This window comes from Muscardinus avellanarius, assembly GCF_963383645.1.
Source record: "Muscardinus avellanarius genome assembly, chromosome: 2".
In the NCBI taxonomy this organism is placed as follows: domain Eukaryota; kingdom Metazoa; phylum Chordata; class Mammalia; order Rodentia; family Gliridae; genus Muscardinus; species Muscardinus avellanarius.
In genome coordinates, this window is record NC_137787.1 from 190,179,644 (window position 1) to 190,202,968 (window position 23,325).

General features: G+C 46.1%; 1 protein-coding gene across 2 annotated transcripts in view; it reads right to left on the bottom strand.

The window, feature by feature from the left end:
• Window positions 1-23,325, bottom strand: part of DOCK9 (dedicator of cytokinesis 9) — a gene marked incomplete at both ends in the record, with an annotated part of 303,105 nt that overhangs the window by 212,922 nt on the left and 66,858 nt on the right. Inside the window, one exon of one of the 2 annotated variants that reach the window (XM_080690198.1) lies at window positions 7,381-7,542. The exons of the other annotated variant lie outside the window; for it this stretch is intronic. Within the exon in view, the coding sequence (XP_080546324.1) occupies window positions 7,381-7,542 (162 nt within the window). Of the gene's footprint in view, window positions 1-7,380; window positions 7,543-23,325 lie in introns of those variants that run through there. 2 annotated transcript variants of the gene reach the window in all.

Genomic DNA, 23,325 nt, shown 5'->3' on the forward strand with positions numbered 1-23,325 from the left:
CAGAGCATTATGAGCATAAGAAGATGCTAATCAGAGGATAATGAGATTTATGGATGATTGTCCTGTTTCTAAGAGTTTCATATGCAGAGAAAAATATTAGAAATATGTACCACATACTTAGCAGTAGGGATTTCTGAGCCATGGGGTTATGGGTACATTTTGTTTTCCCCTCTATTCTTCTGTGTAGTCTGTAAATTTTCTATAATAATTATGTATTCTAAATATAACAAGTGTTTTAAAAAGAAAAAGAAAAAAAAAGGTCATTGCTTCTCCCTTGGGCCACGGGAGAAATAAAAATGACTGCACAGAAAGTAAAACCCGAGCAGGGCAGTGGCCGCTCCAATCACGTTTCCACCCAGTATTTCTGTTCCTTTCCTTTGAAAGTCCTGAAATAGCTGCAACAAGTCTAAAAGGGCGAAGACCTCCCGGCATTCCAGCGCCACAATGGAACATTCCAGAATTCTCCTGGGATTTTTTTTCCTTCCTAGTACTGAGAATTGAACCCAGGGGCAGCATTCTACCTCTGAGCTATATACCCCCAGCCCTCTTAGTTTTTATCTTGAAACAGGTTACCCAAACTGGCCTCCATCCTGGAGCCCTCCCATCTCAGCCTCCCAAGTCAAGTCCTGGGATGACATGCGCCTTGTTTTCCTGGGATATTTGATGCCAGCAGTCTCAATTCTAGGAGCAAAGACAAAGTCAGTGCTAATTTGAACTTTAGTATGACCGGGTATTTGCCTAACAGCAGTCTAAGTCACTGTACTGTTCAACAGGTAACTGCATCAGTAGCTTAATAAAAAGCAGACTGCATAAAGTCCCAAAGGGAAGAAAAACATTCTCGTCTTGAATTTTGAAAAATCTCTACATAGTCTTTCGGAAGGATAATCTGGCTAAAGGAAGATATTTTGACCCAGGTCTAAAAAAATTCGCTAAGAAAATAGGCTGATAAGTTTTAAAGTATATATGCAAAGATATTTATCATAACATTTACAAGTTAATAAATGGAATAGTGGTATAGGTTACATAAAATGTTGCATCGATCCAATCAAATGACACCAATAAGAATGGGACATAACTGTCCACTTACTGACATGCAAAGAGACTTGTGACATCATGTGGTGTTTCTTTAAAGCAAAAATATAGCCAGGTGTGGTGGTGCCCGCTTGTGATCCCAGTACTTGGGAGGCTGAGACCGGAGGATCGCGGATCGCGGTTCGTGGACAGCCTCAACTACTTTAGTGAGGCCCTCTGCAACTTAGTGAGACCCTGTTTCAAAATAAAGAATAAAAAATAGGGTTGGGGGTGTAGCTCATAGGTAGAATGCCCCTGGGTTCCATTCCCAGGACCACAAAATAATAATAAGTTAATTTAAAATAAAGCAAAAATATAAGACTGAGGACCAGAATACCATTCCATTCTTGTAATACTTGGTATCAGTCAGCTCCAGCTGCCATTAAAAAAAAAAAATGGACTGAGCTGCTTCAGCAACCACAATCTATTTTCTCACAGTCTGGAGGTTTGAATTCGTAGAGGGCAGTAGCACCAGCATGGTTGGAGTCAGGTGAGGGCCGCCTGGGCTTCCCGAGGCTCTAGGGCATAAGGAACAAGAGCATTCTTTCTCTTTCTATAAGGTTGTAGGGCCCTATCCTTACTACATTATTTAACCTTAATTATCTCTCTGTTAATATACTTGGTGCATTGCAGTCTCACGCCATAACGAAGCCCTTGGTGCACGGCCCTTGGTGAGCTCCCCCTCCCGCCATGCCCTCCCCTTTCCAATACTTGATCTTGAGATGAGCACTGAGCATCTCATAGAGGTATACAATGTCCATGGAAGTGTCTCCTTACTTAATTACCCCTCAAAGACCTATCTGGATACAATCAAATTGGAGGGTAAAGCTTCAATATAAGAATTTGGCAGGGAGGGGCATAATTCAATCTATAGCAACTTGATATATATATATATAGAGAGAGAGAGATCAGATATATGCAGATAGAGGCATATAGATATAGATCTGGATCTGGATATAGATATGAGAACAGAGCTTTACATGTTTAACATCCTGGGAAGGTTTTGCCTCAAAAAAAAAAAAAATTAGTAGAGAGAGGGTGCTGGGATTGAACCCAGGGACAGTCCACTACTGAGCTAGATAAATTTAAGGATCCAGCCCTTCATATTTTTTATTTTGAGACAGAATCGCCCTTAACTTGCCCAGGCTGGCCTCAAACGTGTGATCTTCCTGCCTCAGCCTCCTGAATCACTGGGATTATAGGTCTGTGTGGTAAAAATACATAAATACATGGTTATCTCTGTGTAGCAGAAATAGGACTGCTAAGCCACTGAGATATTTATGATTAATAAGTATTAAGATACATGAATCCCACTGATAAGTGAGACATGGATTTTGACAAAGTTTTGGGGCAAGGTCCCATCTTCTCCTGCCCGGGATCACACTGGCTACGCCCCCAACACGGGGAACAGCTGAGCAGGGCAGCCTCAGTTCCGACCTGGAAACGCATCTAGGGATTAGAACAGGCCGGTCCCTGAAAACATCAGCCTGGTTTACTGCTGTGATCAAAACAGCCAGCCAAATCTACTAAACACCATCGGGAAGCAGATTCAGAACAAAATGGAAAACAAACCCCAACCAACACCAGGGTCCTGCGACCAGAGCTGCCAATGACAAGTTGGTCCCAGGGGCAGCCAAGTGGGCCTGCCTCCATACACCTGAGACAGATGGACGGGCACGAAGACCTGGGGACCTCAAAATCCAGCCTTGGCACCCAGCTGCCGCAAGCTCATTTGCACCGGGCCATTTTCTACCTGTCACTGATATAACACTCCTCTTACCCCAACACGTACCAACTCCTACCCACAGCGCGCACACACACACACACACACACACACACACACACACACACACACACGGCTCTTCCCAGCCAGTGAGCAAGCTGCCTTCAACTCTGTTCTCTGCACAGCACACATGTTCAGTAAAGACTATTAAATGAGTGTGTGCTAAGTCAAAGGATTTTCATAGACAATCGGGTTGTTTGTTGTTGTTGTTGTTGTTGTTGTTGTTGTTGTTGTTGTGTTTGTTTGTGTTACTAGGGCGTGAACCCAGGGGCATCTGCCCCTGAGCTAAACCCCCCAGCTCTTTTAATTTTTCTTGTGAAACAAGGTTTCACTAGGTTGCTCAGAGTCTCACCAAGTTGCTGAGGCGGTCCTAGAACCTGTGCTCTTGCTGTCTCAGCCCCCCAGGTACTAGGATCACAGGCTTGTGTGCACCATCATGCCTGGCTCCAATAGGCCTTTTAAATTAGGAAGTGCCATTTAACCTGTGGGGACTAATCTGACAAAAGTCTATACAGTGATAAAACCTGAGGACATGCTGAAGACATTTAGCAAATCCTGTAATGTTAGAACCATGAAAATCTCCAAAGCTTTAAGGCAGAAGAAAAGAAGAGTAAATAAGAATTTACATAAAATTAGAGCTACATTTTCCAAACATATCACAAAAGAAATTAAAAACAAAAAGGCCTTTCTCTTCTTCAAGCAGTTTATGCTCAATATCGCTCTCTACTGAGCTGCAGATGGCCCTAGAGTCTGTCAGGGTTCTGAGTGACATCTACTTCAGCTGTAATCAGCAAAAACATAGCATGTTGGCCAGGCGTGATGGCGCACGCTTGTAATCCCAGAATTCGGGAGGCTGAGACCGGAGGATCGCGGTTTGTGGACAGCCTCAGCTACTTAGTGAGGCCCTCTGCAACTCAGTGAGACCCTGTTTCAAAATAAAAAATAGGGCACAGGGTACAGCTCAGAGGTCGAATGCCCCTGGGTTCCATCCCCAGATCCGCCAACAAAACAAAACAAGAAAACATAGCACGTCCCTGCATAATCTGACAGGCCCTCAACGACTATGCCTCAATGTTCCATAGTCCTGTTAAGGAAGCAGACAGCAGCACTGTGAGCTAGGAGCAAAACAGGTCAAGTCCCAGGCAATCAGGCCCATCGCAAACCTTCCCGGATATAGAAAAATGGAACTTGGGAGTGTTTCATCTCGGCTCAAGCTTTTCCTCATGGAATGTTCCAGGCTGGGCTGCACCTTCCTGTCCACGGACAGTAACTACACCCCCAAGCCAGCCTCCCTGGCCGCTGAGATGTGAGCACCCCAGTGCCTCGACAAGCCCAGGACAAAAGACAAGAGCAAAGTCATTTCCTGAATGGCTGGACTAACACCAAGAAACAATAACCTAGAAACAACAACAAAAACCTTTAGGAAAAATCTACACTCAGGAATAAATTCTACCCCAACCGAGTCTTGGCTTTCTGTTGTGGTAGAATTACTAGACAAATTTAAGTGCGCTACATTTGAAATTCGGTCATTCTGCAATTGCCAGATAAGTCCCTTTCCCAGTGTACCACCCACCACAGCGCTGATTCATCTGCTTAAATATGAGAAGAACCTTCTGGCAGGAGGCTGTACAGCCGCCAGGCTTACAAAGTGAAAGCCCCCACTCAAGACATGTTTTTTACCTCAAGCCATCTGTAAAGATTATAAAAGGTCCTTTTTCTTTGCTATATATTTTTCTATTAGCATATTAATTTATACCACCTTATTACCATAAGGTTTAAACTGATTTACATACATACATACTTACAGAAATAATATGTAAAAAGTACTTTAATAAGCAGATGATAAAAAGCAGATGGGACCAGTTGAAGACAATAAAACCAGGTCATCAGACGTCTCTCACTAATTGAGCACTTAGTATGGGTTAGACACTGTTCTGGGTATTAGAGACAGGGACCTGAACCCGACAGACGTAGGCCCAGCCATCCTGACTCTTACCCTCGTACTATGCGTGTGCAGGTACCACGAATCACTACGACCAGATGTATGCTACTATGGGGGGCTAGGGGTGTGTCAGGTGAAGATTGATACTATTACCAAGAAACCACGCAGGGAGTGGGCAAGGGGCTCGCTGGGGTGCCACAGGGTTACACGAGGCGCTGGGGGAGCCTCATTGAGAACCGGGATTAGAGCAAAGAGCTGGGGCCCAGGTGAGAGTGGGCAGTGCCTGGGTGGAGAGGTCCCAGAAGAGGAACAAAGGCAATGGAGAAAGCAAGTGGGCTGCAGAGGCCGCTCGTATGGGCAGGCAGCACCAGAGACCAGTCTAGAGGCCACTAGGGCGTCTCTATTTGGCCCTGAGCTACCAAAGGGTTCTGGAGGGGTGACGTGGCCTGGCTTTTCTTCTCAAAGGCTCACTCTGCCTGCTGCATGGAGAGGAGCCGGGGGTGAGGACAGAGGAGTGGCATCCAACAGTGTCTTGGCACAAGCCCGTCCAGCCTATCAGTGCAGGAGAGGGTGATGGGCAGAAAGCAGCAGGTGCACAGGAGCAGGGTGTCAACCCAGCCCCGGCTCGGACAATGCCCCTAGCAGGTTACTCTTCTCTCGGGCAGTGAAAGGGAAAAAAAGGTAGGGGAGTCTCCTAAAGTCAGGTTAACCACCAGGTGTGATGGTGCACACCTGTAACGCCAAGACTTGGGAAGCTGAGACAAGAGGATCGCGGGTTCAAGGCCAGCCTCGGCCAGCTAGCAAGACTCAGAGAAACCTGCGAGACCTTGTTTCAAAATTAAAAAAAAAATAGGGCTGGGGAAGTAGCTCAGAGGTGGAATGCCCCTGCATTCAATCCCCAGTACCACAAAAATAAATAAATAAATAAACAAACAAGCAAGCAAGCAACCAAGCAAGCTGGGCGTGGTGGTGCACGCTTGTAATCCCAGCATTTGGGAGGCTGACACAGGAAGACTGCCATTCACAGCCAGCCTCAGCTACTTAGTGAGGCCTTTTGCAACTCAGTGAGACCCTGTTTCAAAGCAAAGAATAAAAATAGGGCTGGGGGTGTAGCTCGGAGGTAGAATGCCCTGGGTTTCATCCCCAGTACTATGAGAGAGAGAGAGAGAGAGAGAGAGAGGAAGAGAGAGAGAGAGGAAGAGAGAGAGAGAGAGAGAGAGAGAGAGAGAGAGAGAGAGAGAGAGAGAGAGCTAGGGGTGTAGCTTGGAGGTAGAATGTTCCTGGGCTCAATCCCCAGTATTCACCTACCCTCAAAAAAAGTCAGGTTCACCGAGTCAGTCTGGCCCAAAGGAGCAGAGGTCTGTAGCACGGGAGGGGCACTCCCATCACTGACACAACAGGTCCTCCACTCTCAGATTATGGGTACTCTAGTGGACCGAGTGCTATCATGAGCTAGTCCTTCTAATCTGGGACTTCTAATCTGACACCTGGGATTCTCCAAAGGCTATCCAACACACATCAGAGCTTAAAATACTCAGCAGTGAATCCAGCACCCCTTAAATTCCCTGCCACACACAGCCCTGGCTTCCAAAAGCACTTGGAGCCTCCAGCGGGGCTCTCCGTCCTTCCTCTCCCTTCTCCTGAGTGCTAATGTCACACCCACCAAGCAAGCGCAGCCTCGCTCTGGGGTCCCGCAGTCTGCTCTGATCCCAAGGTGCACAGGGCGCCGACGCCCCCCCCTTGGGCTCCGATGGCAGCCTCCCAGCCAGAGAGATCTGTGAGCTGCCGCACGCCTGCCCTCCAGCCTGGCTGCCGGCAAGACTCACAGAAACTCACGTGGATTCGTCCCTGGTCTTTTTAACAGAAACTGTGAGAACAGAAGGGAAGCTAGCAAGGCCCCAGGGGGAGCAGAGGACCCATCTGTGGCTTCCTCGCAGCCCCATTTGTGGAGAAGGCCATCGGGGCACACCCATCTGTGACTCCCGCCCTCCTGCAGGCTGCCCGGTCAGACTCAGGTTCCTGTTAACCTCACTGCCCTTTTCCCCCAAAACACCACTGTCAGATTCCAGACAAAATAAAACCGTAATGATTTCTGTCTCACGGCCATTACAAATGCCTTTCCTCTTCCTTTTTCAATTTTCCCCCTAAAGGACTGACCATAAGCCATTAGGAAGAGAACCCTGGCCAAGAAGAGGCTCGGATGTAAAGACACTGAATAATTCACTACCACTGGAGGAGCGTTCACATATAGAATACCCCGAACACACACTTGGCCAAGGGTTATTTCTAGGACTACCCCAGCAGCACAGACGCTCAGAAAGCTCCCTGAGAAAACTATTCTGTAATAAAATAGCTCTCTCCAGTCCCTCTCTCTGGATGCATTTAGCTTTGATTAACACATGCCATGCTCGCACCTAACAAACTGGCACCTTCCAATTGAAAGCTCAGGCCACTAATTCCCCGTTCCTACACAGAGCCACATACATAGACACATACTGAAAATAAACCAATAGCTTTGCTTTACAAATAAAGACAATTTTATTCTACCATCATTCAGCTACTTATTAAGTAAAAGTGCATTTACCAGACAGGAGGAAATCAATAGTCCAGAATCTTCTTTTGTCCAGTTGTAGGCTGTGTATTCAAGGGCAGTGTTCTCTCCTTGCTGTTTGCACATATAAGCACAGTTTCTTTCAAAAACGGTGCGGATGCCTTTGAACAGAATCACGCTAGTAGTGCAACCCATCCCCAAGGTGTGGAGGCTCCGATTTCTAGCAATGTCTATTCCCTTTGCACAGCCTCTTCCGTGGCTCCTCAGACACAGGCTCCCCCTGTACCATCTTCATGACACGCAGTGAGCAGCAGAGAAGCAGCAGGGAAGCTCCAGGCTGCCACACTAGAATCCGCTGCTGCCCAGCAGCCTGACCAAAAAAAAAAAAAAAAACCAGGCTCTGAGCGTCCAAAAGGGACACACCTCAGATGCACCAAGACCTCAAAGTATCATATTTTTCCAGTGGATTGCTTCACTGTTAATACAAAGAACACATATGCAGAAGATTTACGTGGGCTCCTGGGAAACCCGCCGGCTCCTGTGAATACGCTCAGGATTGTTCCGAATCTCAGGACCTGCCCAAAATGAAAAAGATCGTGCCAGACAGCCACGCTGCTGCAGAGGCTGCTGGAAGGCACAAAGAACGTTCATCTGCAGCAAGAAATCGCCCTCCCAGAATGCTTAGCCTGGCATCTGTATTAGCAAACATCTCTTTCCTTGACCTAAATATGCGGTTTGTTTAATCCTGCATCAGCAAGGAACTGAGAAGCAAAGGGGGGGGGGGAGGATAAAGTCCAAAAGCGAGTGAAAATGGCTAAGACGACGGCTGCTATGGAAACACGTGGAAGTGCACTTCAAACAAGCTGTAGCATGTATGGGGAGCAGCCTGCGACAGCAAACCACAAGGGAACACAACCGCGCTGCGGGGATCTCCACTTTGCCCACCGCCGCCCTTTGCTGGAGCGGGCCGGCAGGTGCACGCTGCTCAGAGGGATTCTGCCATCTCTGGTACCCAAAGATGCAAATGAGAAGATGGATAGAGGGTTACCCCAGGTAGCTGGACTCAGACCGCTAAAGCAGAGCTCCCGTATGCAGCAGCAAATAGATGCCGAGGGCTCCTAGTCAGCCTGGCTATTATTTTTGGTGCAAAACTAATCCAGATCCTTCCACTACATTATCTCATGCAAATTTTTAAGAATGGTTAATAGGGAAGTTTGTCATTGACATAAATACCAATTTCAAAAAATGAAAAGCTAGCCGAGTATAGTGGCACATACCCTATAATCCCGGTACTTGGGAAGCTGAGACAAGAGGATGGCAGGTTTGAGACCAGCCTTAGCCACTTAGTAAGACTCTCAGCAACCTAGCGAGACCCTATTTCAAAACAAAAAAATGAGATAAAATAAAATAGGGCTAAGGGTTCAATCTCCTGTACTAAGAAAATAACACCAACGGAAGACTAACCATAAAAACAGACTATGACATACACACAGGAGACGCCCCTGCTCACAACAGGCACCTAGGAAAACACGTTCTTGTTCTTTAAGATCCGCTATGATACTGTTCCTTTTTCCCACACGGAAACACACAGGTTTTCATTTTCTATCTGTAGATTTCCAAGTTAGAGTGAGTTTATAATCGAGTAGGGGAGGGTAACAGAAACCCATGTCACCCAGTTAAGACCTGTAGTGAACACCGTCCAAGCACAGGACCCCAGGATGTCCATTCTGTGCCGAGCCAGCACTGCGCCCCACAGGAAAGAAAAACCTGGGCTATTCTCTTGTCTGCATTCCTATGTAAACTGCTTCCAATAGCCACAAGAGCTCAAAATGGTGGAGACACTGGCCAATCAGCGGCCCTGGCTAGAGCATTCCAGTTCCAAATGGGATTCTTTTTTTTTTTTTTTTTTTTTTTTTTTGGTGGTACTGGGGGTGGAACCCTTCTACCTCCAGGCTATTCCCAGACCTATTTTCTATTTTATTTGGAAACAGGGTCTCACTAAGTTGCTGAGAGCCTCACTCAGTAGCTGAGGCTGGCTTCGAACTTGTGCGGTCCTCCTATCTCAGCCTCCCAAGCGCAGGGATTACAAGCGTGTGCCACCACACCCAGTTTGAGGGGATTCTTTTAAAAGAGAGTTGTAAGACTGACTTCAGCAGTGTCAAGTCTCCATGAGATCCTGCAGTGCAGGCCGCTGAACAGCACGGAAACTCATCTGCACAGAAGCTGGATGGATACTGGGGTCATAAAACCTTAAACACACAGGCTGAAGTATCTATCTTGAGAACTCAGAAATGCCCACCAGTTAACTTCACCTTTGCACAACACGGGAACATTTTACCACCAAGCTACACCCCAGCCCTATTTTTTATTATTATTATTTTTGGGGGGTGGTACTGGGATTAGAACCCAGGGGCTTTCTACCTTTGGGCTACACCCCCAGCCCTATTTTATAATTTATTTGGAAATAGGGTCTCACTAAGTTGCTGAGAGCCTCACTAAGTAGCTGAGGCTGGCTTCAAACCTGTGCGATCCTCCTGTTTCAGCCTCCCAAGTACTGGGATTACAAGTGTGTGCCACCACGCCAGACTTTTATTCATTTTGAAACAGGGTTCCACTAAGTTGCAGAAGGCCTGCCTAAGTAGCTGAGGCTGGCTACTAGCCTGCAATCCTCCTATCTCAGCTGCCACCACAACTGGCTTTTTTTTTTTTTTTTTGGAAGTGTGACTGAATCCAAGGACATTCTCCCTCCAAGCTATGTCTCTAGCCCGATTTTATTTTTCATTTGGAAGCAGGGTCTCACTAAGTTGCTAAAGGCCTCGCTAAATTTCTGAGGCTGACTTCAAACCTGACTTCCTGTCTTGGCCTCCCTAGTACTGGGATTACAGGCACTCCCCACCATGCCTGATGAGAAAACACTTTAAAAGGCAACAGTGTATTCAGTAGAAATGAAGACGATACCAAGAAAATTTAAATTAATTGGTTATCACTATCCTAGACATTCCAGGTGCAGAAAGCAGAAAATACTATTTTAGATAAAAAAAAAAAAGACTTCATTTGAACTTTGCAAAGGATTGTCCATGATAACCAAGCAAATCTGAAGCTGCCGGTGCACTGAATTCTATTTGACCTTTAAACCCTAAGTCAGTATTTAATGGTCTTAAGTGTTCTTGCCGCCAAAAATAAAAGGTAACTGAGTGAGACGAGAGAGGTGTCGGCCAGACTGTAATAATCACTTCACCCCGTCACACTGCGTACTTTACATTTATATGATTTTATCAATCGTAAAACTTAAATAAAGCTTAAAACATGGGAGATGATGGAACAGTTTCCTATCACTGAGAGGAAAAAGAAGCGGTTCCTAGAGATACATTAATAAGCATTAAAGCAACTCGGATCCATCTAAGATAGTCGTGATTTTCCAAGCAACAAAAGCCATGGGGGAGGGGCAGGCCTTATAGCAAAGGATTCGACAAGGCCAAAAACTTGGGTGTCATGCTAATAGAAGCATGGCATCCTGAAGTGTTCGTGATGTGTATTTACTGGGTTTTCTACATCAGAATCATCCTGGATGGGTCTAAAATGAATTTTACCAAAGGACAAGGAAGGATAGATTGGATGTACTGCCACCAGTAAGAGAGAGAGGGGAAAAAAAAAAAAAAGGTTAGTACCTACCTAGGGCTGGGAGAGGTAGTATAGAGTGATTGTTAATACAGACAGGTCTGCCCTGCTTGCCCTAGAAAGCTCTGTTTTATAATAAGCCCTTTCATGCCCTCGGGGCGGGGGGGTTGTGTAAGATCACTGGTCTCAATATCTAAAAAAATTCTGGTGGGTAATGAGGTGGGAGGTATGCACCCGGCTCACAGTGTGGTCCCACTGTGGATATTTCTCAAGAGGGCTGCTGTTGCTGTGGGGGAACGTAGAGGAAGGACCCCTTCTCTGCCACAGGTTGTCAGGTTCACATCAGATAGCGAGAGCGCGCGCACCACCAGAACATAGCAAGGGCCTACTGTCTCACACCTGACAAGGGATTCGCTGCGTAATTTAAAGCTGCCACCTTGCTTGACAAATTTAACAGTTCCTGCATGTTGCTTTGGCCCCACTTCTCGGGAATATGCTAATTCTCAGGACTACACACCCTTGTGGTGAGCATTTTAGATCTGGGTAAGGGGCTCCGTGACATAAAAACCACCAGAGAGCCTGGAGAGACCATGAGCTCAGGGTAAGGCCTGCCCCCTCCTCAGTGGTCACAGCAAACTCAACCCTGCAGCTGGACATCACAGCAACCAGGCCCCAAGCCCTATACCCCCTTCGAGACAGAACCATTTCGAGCCATGGCTCCCATCTGCAGCTTGTTCCTTGCCAACTCTCTCTCTCTGTGATTTAAATGTCTTCTAAAAGTCAAATGTATTTGACTGGCAGATTGACTTACCATGTCCCAGAACTATTTAGGCAAAAAGGAATCAGAAGTGACGATAGATGGGTAATGAGGAATCTAAAAGGGGGGGGGGTCTCAAAAATCTAGAACCACAAACCAAAATTAATTCTGTATTTCAACAGAGATTCTAGGCCAGACCTTGGCTCTATCTCAAGGACATGAAAAAAAAAAAAGTAGAATTCTCTCCATTCTGCAGTGGCTAAAAAGAAAGCCTCAAAAATAAAAATAAAGCTGTTCCTACCTCACAAAAGCTAACTAAATGGAGTATGAGTAGAATTCACTATAACATTTCATTTGCTCTTTTTTTGGGGGGTGCTAGGTATTGAACCAGGGGCATCCGACCTCTGAGCTCTACTTCCAGTCCTATTTTAATCTTTATTTGGAAACAGGGTCTCACTAAGTTGCAGAGGGCCTCACTAAGTTGCAGAGGGCCTCACTAAGTTGCTGAGGCCTCACTAAGTTGCTGAGGCCTCACTAAGTTGCTGAGGGCCTCACTAAGTTGCAGAGGGCCTCACTAAGTTGCAGAGGGCCTCACTAAGTTGCTGAGGGCCTCACTAAGTTGCTGAGGCCTCACTAAGTTGCAGAGGGCCTAAGTTTCAGAGGGCCTCACTAAGTTGCTGAGGCCTCACTAAGTTGCTGAGGCTGGCCACAAACTTGGTATTCTACTGTCTCAGCCTCCCAAGTCCCAGTACTACAAGTGTACGCCACCACACTCCACTCCCATTCATTCTTTTTAAATATCATTGTTTCTCAATGGTAGAGCATTTGTCTAGCATGCATAAGGGCCTGGGTTCAATCCACAGTACTGCACACAAAAACTATTTAAACATCATTTTAATAGCCAATCCAGAGGAAGACTTGTTCCCATCCCCAACAGCACATTTTCATCTAGCAATGCAATGAATTCTGATGAGCAAAAAAATCTTACGTAAGTTGGCCTCTCACTACCCTGTTCATCTGACAATCCATCAATACCATCAAATGTCCGTTGGACGTCTGGCACGGGACCCAGTGTATGCCACATGCTGAGTAGGTGTTGTTATTCCTTCCCTTTTTGCCCCAAATTAAACTCTCCTTCCTGCAGTGATTATTGCATATCTAAATATATCCATCATCTTTTATCCCCATTGCAAAACAACCAGTAAATGAGAGTACTTCCAAATGTGAACAGTCACAGTTCCCTTTAGGAGAAGCGAGGGCAGGAGGACCTGGCGGACAGAGGTATGGACCACTCGGGTCTGGGCTCTTTCCACCGGTACCTCTGCAGCAAAGCAAATTATTTTTGCTAAAAGCGCATCCTTCAAGTCAGGAGCACACATGCTACCAGAGTCTGGTCTGTCGCTAAGGATGGTATTTAAATGTTCTCAGAAGCACAGAGCACAGAGCAACATAAGTTCCCCACGCTGGCGGGGTGCTGGGGAGGCAGCCGGTCCTGGTGGGCTGCCCGGGGCTCTGGTACACTCACTGTGTGGCCTAATAAAAGGAGTTCAGGCAACCTCACCCAGCTCTACAGACAGAAACAAAGGGGCAATCTAGAGTCAGCCACGGCTCTCAAAAGAAAAGACTCTTTTTTTTGTTTGGTAGAAGTCCAAGTTAAACCGTTTTAAAAATAAAACATCTCTGAAAGAAAAAAGTTTGGGGATTAAAAAAAAAATTATTCTTGCTAAGAATGTAAAAAAAGGCAGGCCCTAGCCAGGCGTGGTGGCACACTCTTGTAATCCCAGCATTTGGGAGGCTGAGACAGGAGGATTGTAGTTCGAAGACAGCCTCAGCTACTTAATGAGGCCTTCTGCAACTCAGTGAGACCCTGTTTCAAAATAAAGAATAAAAAATAGGGCTGGGGGTGTCACTCAGAGGTAGAATGCACTGGGTTCCATCCCCAGTACTGAAAAAAAAAAAAAAGTCAGACCCTGTGGAAACTAGTACAACAACTCCTCAAAAAAGTGAGCAGAATTGCTATGAGAACCAGCAATTCCATGTCCAGGGATATGCACAGGAGAAATGAGAGCAAGGGCCGGCCACAGTGGCGCATACTGTAATCCCACCACTCGTGAAGCTGAGATAGGAGGATCGCAGGTTCACGGCCAGCCTCAGCAACCTCAGCCACTTAGCAAGAACCTGCTTCAAAATAAAAAATAAATAGTGTCGGGGATGTGGTTCAGAGGTAGAACACCCCTGAGTTCAATTCCTAGTCACGCGCGCGCTCTCTCTCTCTCTCTCTCTCTCTCTCTCACACACACACACACACACACACACACACACACACACACACACACACACACACACAACGGAAGGAAGAAAGGGAGGGAGGGATGGAATAAAACGCATGCACCCATGGCCCTGGCAACCTTATCCACATCAGCCATGAGGTCGAAAAGGCCCATGTCTATCAAGAGAGGAACAGCTGAGGCTGGCCGAGAACCTCCAACCCTCCTGTCTCAGCCTCCCAAATGCTGTACCTTTTATCCAGAAACAGGGTTTCTCTAAGGTGCTGAGCACTTGGCTGGACTGCGGGGCCCAGCCTCAAATCTGCAATCTCCCTGTGTCAGCCTCTCAAGTACTGGGGTTTACAGGCATGCGCCACCACACTTAGCCTATTTTATATTTTTATTTTAAAACAGGGTCTATCTTACTAAGTTGCTGAGGCTGGCCTCTAACCTGGAATACTCCAGTCTCAGCTTCCTAAGTACTAGGATTACAGATGTACACTACCACTTCCAGCTAAATAGATTATAAATATTGGGTCCTGGGGATGAAACCCAGAAGTGTTTTACCTCTGAGGTACACCCTTAGCCCTTCGTCTTTTGAAACAGCATCTTCCTAGGTTGCCAGGAATCTTGCTAAATTGCTGAGGGTGGCCTTGAACCTGCGATCTTCCCGATCTTCCCCTCTCAGCAGTCCTATAACACCATACCTACCCGGGTGAAGAAATATTTCTCGAGGGCAAAAAGGAAGACATAAAGCATTCACAAAACTTGAGTCAGATTTTCAACTAGCTTAATCAAAATGTACATGGGAAGAAACAGAGATGCTGAAGTGGTTACCTCTTCAAAATAGAGAAGAAAAATATAATTTTTTAGCCGGGTGTGGTGGCACATGCTTGTTTTTTTGTTTGTTTGTTTGTTTGTTTTTTGGTGGTACTGGGGGTGGAACCCAGAGGCTTTCTACCTCCGGGCTATACTCCCAGGCCTTTTTTTATATTTTATTTGGAAACAGGGTCTCACTACATTGCTGAGAGCCTCACTAAGTAGCTGAGGCTGGCTTCGAACCTGCCCGATCCTCCTGTCTCAGCCTCCCAAGCGCGGGGATTACAAGTGTGCGCCACCACGCCCGGCGCCATGCTTGTTATCCTAGTACTTGGGAGGCTGAAACAGGAGGATCACAGTTCGAGTACGACCTCACCAGTTAAAAGAAGCTCTCAGCAACCTAGTGAGACCCTGTTACCAAATAAGAAATAAAACTGTTCTAGGGGTGAGGTTCAGAGGTAGAAGGCCCCTGAGTTTAATTCCCAGGACTACAAAAAAAAAGAAGAAAAAAAGATAATTTTTCAAAATAGACTTATGTTTTTGAAAAAGCAGAGTAAAAAAAAAAAAAAGCCAAAATACGTACTCCTCTGTCCAAGGGTCTAGTCGGGTAGAAAGGAACTAGATATAGATGTTTGCAAAACCTCATTCTTTACTGTGATTCCTCAAGGACGTAGTTTCTTTTTATAAAGACACAAAATTCAGAATATGCAAAGGATTTCTTGATAAGCAGTTGAGTAATGGCCTAACTGTCCCTGTATTCTAAGAGTATTACTTTAATCAAACATCCCCTGATGCTTAAGTGGATTTAACTAGGTCAGAGACGTGGGATAATTTTAAGAGAAACTCCCCTTCATAAAGGAATTGAACAGACTACAGATACCACCATCCCTTCTTGACAATTAAAAGCAGAAAAACAACAACAAAGATGACCAGTAAACAAATGAAAAGTCACTAGGGAAATCAAAACCACAAAACGAGGCTACTTCAGAAGCCACAGATGACTAGAGTCAGAGAGAGCGCTAATATACCTGGGAAATGATGCAGGGAGCTGGAGCCCTCACAGACTGTGGTGGGGATGGAAAGCTGGTCTGCGGCTTGGGCAAACAGCCTGCAAGTTCTTTAAATGGTTAAATGGAGTTAGCACAGGCTCCAGCAACTCCACTCCTAACTAGCTACCCAAGAGTGCTGGAAACACGTGTCCAAACAAAACCCAGGCATTCGCTTTCTTAGCAGCATCATTGACAACAGACAAAAATTAGGAGAAAACTAAATGCCCAACAACTGATGAAGGGGTAAAGAACTTGTGGTGTACACATGGATTATTAGCCAGCAACAAAGACTTGAAGCACTGATTTGTGCTGTAATGCTGATGGCCCTTGAAAACGCCCTGCTAAGCAAGAGAAATGAATCACAAAGAACTGTGAGATGTCTAAATTTATTGGTATGAAATGTCCAGAAGAGGCAAATCTATAAAGACAGAAAGGAGATTAATGATTATCTAGAACTAGGGGACCGGGTGGGATGGAGTGTGGGGGGGTGATAGCTAAGGGATCCAGGGTTTCTTTGGGGTTAATAAAAATGGTTTACAATTCATTACGGTAGTAGGTAGTCTACTCAAAACCACTGAAGTGTATATACTTTAAATGAGTGAAGTATATGATATGCAAATCATATCCTAATAAAGGTATTTTTGTGTGTGTGGTACTGGGGATGGAACCCAGGGGCCTTTCTACCTTCAGGCTATACTCCCAGACCTAATTTATACTTTATTTGGAAACAGGGTCTCACTAAGTTGCTGAGAGCCTCACTCAGTAGCTAAGGCTGGCTTCAAACCTGAGCGATCCTCCTGTCTCAGCCTCCCAAGCACTGGGATTACAAACGTGCACCACCACACCCACCCTAAAGGTATTTTTTAAAAAGGGACCTATCAGACCTGGGCGTGGTGGCGCACGCTTGTAATCCCTGCGCTTGGGAGGCTGAGACAGGAGGATTGCACAGGTTCGAAGCCAGCCTCAGCTACTTAGTGAGGCTCTCAGCAACTTAGTGAGACCCTGTTTCCAAATAAAATAGAAAATAGGTCTGGGAGTATAGCCCGAAGGTAGAAAGCCTCTGGGTTCTACCCCCAGTACCACAAAAAAACAAAAAAGGGACCTATCAGGGATGCACCCTTGTACTGCTATAGTTCTCTTGAAGGCATCTAATGCTCAATACAATTATCTTTCAAAACGTATCACTACCTCTATCTAACACAGTGAGTTCCCCAAAGCATCCCAATCACTGCCAATGCAGAAGAAAGGACAGAGGCCGAGGGGAAGCCGTCTCCTCATCCAGGGCTGGTCAGAGCTACTGAGTGTTAAATTTCTAGAACACGTAACAGAAACCTCTCGTCTGGTCAATAACTTGACTCATTTGTTATGTAAGGCAAGGTCTAGGCCTGAAGGCCAAGCCAGCTATCCCAATTCATTCAAAGAAATTTATTTTACAGATATTTTCCCACAAAATGTTCTTCTGTGCTTTAACCGCAGGCACTTGAGATCCAAAGGGGTGGGGGGGAGACTATTTGGAGGAAATGTCAGAGGAGGGATGGGAAGCGATTAACGGAGGATATGAAATTTTATTCAAGTCAGAAAACTGGTTCTATTTAGGCCCGCCTAGTCATCTGACTCACGTAGGGGATTCAGACTTTAAATGCAAATTCCGAGATAAAAATATTAAAAATGCAGCACTGGGTACATCTTTGTGTCACGTGGGAACTAATTCTTGCTCCATGCCAGGGACAGGGCACAGGATTTAGTCACACGGTCCTACTTCGTCTTCTAAAGAACTCAACAAGTTAAATTTTAATAGGTGAATCCCTTCATGGTGGCCATCTTTTGACCTTGTTCTGAAGAAATAAGATTTTCTAAAAAATTCTTGCTCAGTTCAGACCCACTGAAGGATCGTAGCCAACACTGACACCAAGTGGAACGGGGCTGGCAAATCAATCCTGGCTAAACCACCAGGGTTGGGGAGAAGAAAATGTCACGTTCAAGTATCTCTTGGGACCAGGAAGTAGCTCTCAAAGTAATGTTGCACAGCTCATATGAAGAAATGCATTTTAAATTATAATATAGTAGGCCGGCCGTGGTGGCGCACGCTTGTCATCCCCGCACTTGAGAGGTGGAGACAGGAGGATCGGGCAGGTTAGAAGCCTGCCTCGCTAGCTTAAGAGACCCTGTTTCCAAATAAAAATATAAAATAGGTCTGGGAGTGTAGCCCAGAGGTAGAAGGGTTTCCAGGAACCCCAGTACCACCAAAAAAAAGAAAATTATAATGCAGTCAATTGGTGTAAACATATTTACCTTTTCAGCATGCGTTATACAAGTTACTTGCGATTCCAGCCTCTGGTCTGTAGTAGTTCACTGGGAGGAAGAGGACGGGGAGGCAGGGGCACAGCCCACTGAACTGTTTGCAGTCCCACGCCTGGCTCATGGGCTGCAATTCAAAACCCAGGACATGCTCCAAGTTATCTAGGAGCAACTCTCAGCTGCTGAAGTCCACCTGCTCATCACATAACCCAGTTGCAAAAGAAAAGAAACAAAAATCCTGCGAGATGGGTTCTGTCTCACGTGAGACAGTATTTGCTTTGAATTAGCTGCCTCCCCAGAGTCGACACTTGACCCAGGGCTCTGGGTCTCTTTCTCCCTCATAACCCACTCAGCGAATGTCTAGTCCCCTTTCCCGCTGACACGGAGGCACAAGTTCTCAAGGGAAGAGCATCTCACTGAAACGGGGGTTTCTTCTGAGCCCCCAAGATGAAACGGGAGGCTTCTTGAGAAGAAACCTGGGGTTTCATCACAGATGAAACAGAGTTTCTTGAGAAGAAACTCGGCATTTCCTTACAGGGTTCTTGTCTACGGTGAGCGAAGAATGACACCCGCAGACCTCAGGAAGGGGAGTAAAAGGTTTATTGGAGGCAGCAGGGAATGCGGGGAGAGTGGCTGAACACCCCAAAGGGGCTGGAACTCTGGGTCCAGCAGCTGCCTTCAGGACAATACTTGAGAGTAGCCCAAGCCAAACTGCCTTCAGTTGCAGGCTGCTTTCTTCCAGAGTCCACGCGATCTGCCAGAAGAGAACAGGAAAAGAGGCAGAACACCACTCGGGCTGTCGGGTCTCTGGTGTCCAGTAGTTGCCTTTAGGTCACTACCCGAGTGTCACCCGAGCCAAGTGCCGTCAGTTGCAAACTACTTTCTCCCAGAGTCCACGCGATCTGCCAGAAAAGAGGTGCAGGTCACGCCTAGGGGCCTGGTCAGCCATGATGTCCAGCAGAGGCCTTCAGGTCACTACCCGAGAGCAGCCCGGGCCACGTGCCATCAGTTGCACTCTGCCTTCTCTCAGGGCTAACATGACCTGCGAGAGAGAGAACAGCTCCCCAAAAGGGGAGGGGGTCCCAAGAGGGAAAAGCCCCATTTTCTGGCCGACTAGGGGCCTTTGCCCGACTGTTTGCGAGTCCTCTTTTGGTTAGGGTGACTGGGAATTCTGGGAAGCAGCTCTCAGGATTTGCATAGGATATTTGCAAGTCCTTTGAAGAGTCTCCTATCAGACTTGCTGGTGAGGGGCTCCTGGGTTTGTTGATTAGTAAACAGATGGCTTTTGTGAAGCTCTGGTCCTTCTTATCTCTGAGCCTTTGGAATTTCAGATATTCCTCACCCCTCAGGAAACTCAGGAAATTAACTTTTTCTAAGGAGGCCTTTTCCCTATCTGCCTATTTCCTTTCTATCTCCTTACCACTAATGGGAGGAAAAATGCTTACGGGTGATGGGGAAGGGGAGACTGTCACTTAGTCATCTGGAGACCCTGAAGCCACTAAACTAAGAGGCAAAAGAGGAGGGTATTCTGACAGCTGCATAAGAGGAACCGGGGCTGCTGCCTCCCGAAGGCTCAGGAAGGATGATGGCTTCCTTCTTTAGAAAGCCCTTACTTCTTCCAACTCCAGCAGTAAAAGTTAATTGGAAAACCACAGCAATTCAAACAAGGAAGGACCCTCAGAATTCAAATTTCAGCCAATGAACCCTAATATGTTGGGGTAAGGGCTGAGGGCAAAGGAAATAGGGAATTAATAAGGGGGAAAAAAGCCAGGCGTAGTGGTGCACACTGGTAATCCCTGCATTCAGGAGGCTGGGACAGGAGAATCTGGGTTGGAGGCCAGCCTCAGCTACTGAGTGAGGCCCTTTGCAACTCAGTGAGACCCTATTTCAAAAATAAAGAATAAAAACTAAGGCAGGGGGGTGTAGCTCAGAGGTAGAGTGCCACTGGGTTCCATCCCCAGACCCGCAAAAAAAGGGAGGGGGAGAGAGATAAGAATTTCAACTATGGGCAGCATTGCGTATTTCCTTCTTCCTTTTGGGGTGTGGTGTGCACCAGTTTCGCTCCCCTCCTTCCCTCTGTATTATTTCAAGCTTTGTTGACAACTCTACAATTTAGACTTTATGTAACACAATATGAAACTAAATCCAAGGACTAATTAACAAAGCCCAGAAATGGATATTGTGACTCTTTCCCAGAGACAGACACAATGACTAAGGAGACTTGGTGACACCCGATTTTGGGGCGCCAGTGACAGCATCTTCATTCATGTGAAGGACATTCACATTCCATTGGGCTGAAACAGAATCGTTTTTGTTATGCAGAAGTTGAAAGGGGGGCGGATCTAGATGCCGAGGAGTGAGCCTGGCCAGTAATTGAGCTGGGGGGCGGATCTAGATGCCGAGGAGTGAGCCTGGCCAGTAATTGAGCTATTGTCTCTCAGCTGCGGCCCCACCCCTCCAAACTCAGCTCTGTGATGCTGGGCTGTACTCTGAAACCCACACATCTAGGACAATAGCTGGTTCCCAGTTGGGCTCAGCCGCCAGGAGACACTAGGGGGAGTCTAGCTCACTCCTTCCTCATGCTGATACACCGGGCATCACCATCAAGGCAGCACCAATCCTCCCCTGTGCGGCCTCTGAGCCAGGCTCACAGGTTTACAGCCCCAGAACCAGGCTCCTTCATACCCGCGCCAGAACACCACCGCCAGCTGCCCAGCACCCATGCCGAGGTCTGGCTTTCAGATTCCTGAGCCTCTCGGATTTGATAAATACACTCTCAACCCTGGGTCTTCCTAGCCCTAGCATCAAAGGTTGCTTCCTGCAGCTACTCCCTCTATGGTATCCTAATATGTGTTGTTAACCTTTACATTTAATAGGACTCTTAAAATAAATGTAGTATTTTATGTTTCCTTGGATGGACTCTGTTCTACTTACACCAGATTATAAATATAGTTTTAAAAGACACGAGTCACCAAAGAAGACAAGAGAATGGCCCGGTAAGTATGTGAGGATGATCAAAACTACAGGTTATTGAAAATTAAAACGACCTAACGACCTAAAATTAAAATAACCTAACTCATTAGATTATTGAAAATTAAAATGACATCTCTCTACGCACTTATTAGGATGGCTCAATAGCTCAAAACAAAGTGTGTGTGTGTGTGTGTGTGTGTGTGTGTGTGTGTGAGAGAGAGAGAGAGAGAGAGAGAGAGAGAGAGAGAGAGAGAGAAAGAAACACCCAGGGACAGTCTATCTCAGCTACACCCTCAGCCCTATTTTATTTTTATTTGTAAACCTGGTGAGGCTGATGAGAGCCTCACTACTTGCTGAGGCTGTCCTCGAACCTGCGGTCCTGTCTCAGCCTCCCAAGAACTGGGATAACAGGTATGTGCCACCACACCCGGCTTTCTGTTGTGGTGGTGGTGGTTGTTTTGGTGCTCAGGATTGAACCCAGGGGCATTCTACTTCTGGGCTACACTCCCAGCCATATTTCATTTTTTAACTGGAAACGGTCTCACTAAGTAGCTGAGGCAGAACGCGAACCTGCAATCCTCCTGTCTCAGCCTCCCAGGTACTGGGATTACAAGTGTGTGCCACCATGCCCAGCTGGATGGCTCAGATTTTAAAAAATTGGCCAGGCTGAGCATTGGTGGGGATGCGGAACAGCAAGAACCTTCACACCTTGCTGGTGGACCCCATACCTTGCTGGTAGAGCCATTTTGGGAAACAGCTTGATAATGCCCCAAAACGTGAACTAGAGCTATCATGTCACCCAGCCATTCCACCCCTAGGTATCCAGCCAAGAAAGATGAATGCCTATGCCCACACAAAGACCCAGAGACAAACGTTGGCAGCGACCCTATCCATGATAGCCAAGAAGTAGAAGACCCCAAATGCCCATCAACTGGTAAAAGATAACAAAATGTGTTTCATGAAGACAACATAGACTGGAATACTATTTGATGGCAAAAAAGGAATGCCAAAAAATCCACAGCACAGTATGGATGAATCTCAAGCATCTTGAGGCAAGTAAGTGGCCGCACGTTGAATGATTCCGTTTATGCGCGATGTCCAGAAAAGACAAATCTATAGAAACAGGATGCGGATGCCTGGAGCTGGAGGTCAAAACAGAATAATTGCTAAGAGGCAGAAGATTTCTCTCCACAGTAACAGAAATGTTCAAAGACTAGATCATGTTAATGACTGCACAAATCTACAAATGTACTGAAACTCATTGAATTCGACATTTAAAAATTTAAATGCGTTTTAGGGTATATATATGTTCTACTCCAATAAAGCTGTGAAATGAAAGCCTAGGGAAAACATCTGAAGAAAATCCATGTCACAGGCAGATGGAACAAATCACAATACGAAGCCACAATGCACTGACATGTAAAATGGAACATTTGTGTCTGCACACACACACACACGCACGCACACGATTACATGTGATCAATATGGTGTGTCTAAGAACCAAACCACTGCAGCCAAGCAATGTCTTTCTTCCAAGTGTTTTGAATAAATTTGGCGCAAGGCATTAAAGAAATGTCTGGCTTTAGTGAAAGATGGTTTGATGGCTTTGAAACACAATAGATGGGAGGGAGAGCTGTAGCATTCGGATCTGCCTGGCATCGTTAAAGGTAACATTTTGAAGTTGACAAGTCTCTCTTTTAACACACACACACACACACACACACACACACACACACACACCCCTTTTAGGAATGCCTGTTAACAGACAGGAGCAATTGCCAAAGAAGACAGACGGGTGGGAGCAACCCAGCAACACCTGGCTGACCACTGGCACCAGACACAATAAGGACACCGGGTACATCACTGAAATTGTGCCCGACTTTGAAAGTAAACTTGAAGTTGACATAAAAGATCCCTGAAGACGCAGCCACCCCCTCTGCTAGTCTAAACACTCCGAAAAATAGTCATATCCTTGTTTTAACGACTGGCTCAAATTCTGAACTCATTTGTTTATTCCTGGATGATGAAAAAGACGCTTGCTATAGACAGTTAAGAGGAAAAGCACTAAAATTCGGCAAATAGTTCAATATATTCATATCTTGAGTAGATAAATCCCCCCCAAAAAAACTCGTGTAAAATATCTCAAAAAGGAATACTAATAGCACAGATTGATAATAAATATCTTGTTTTCTATCAT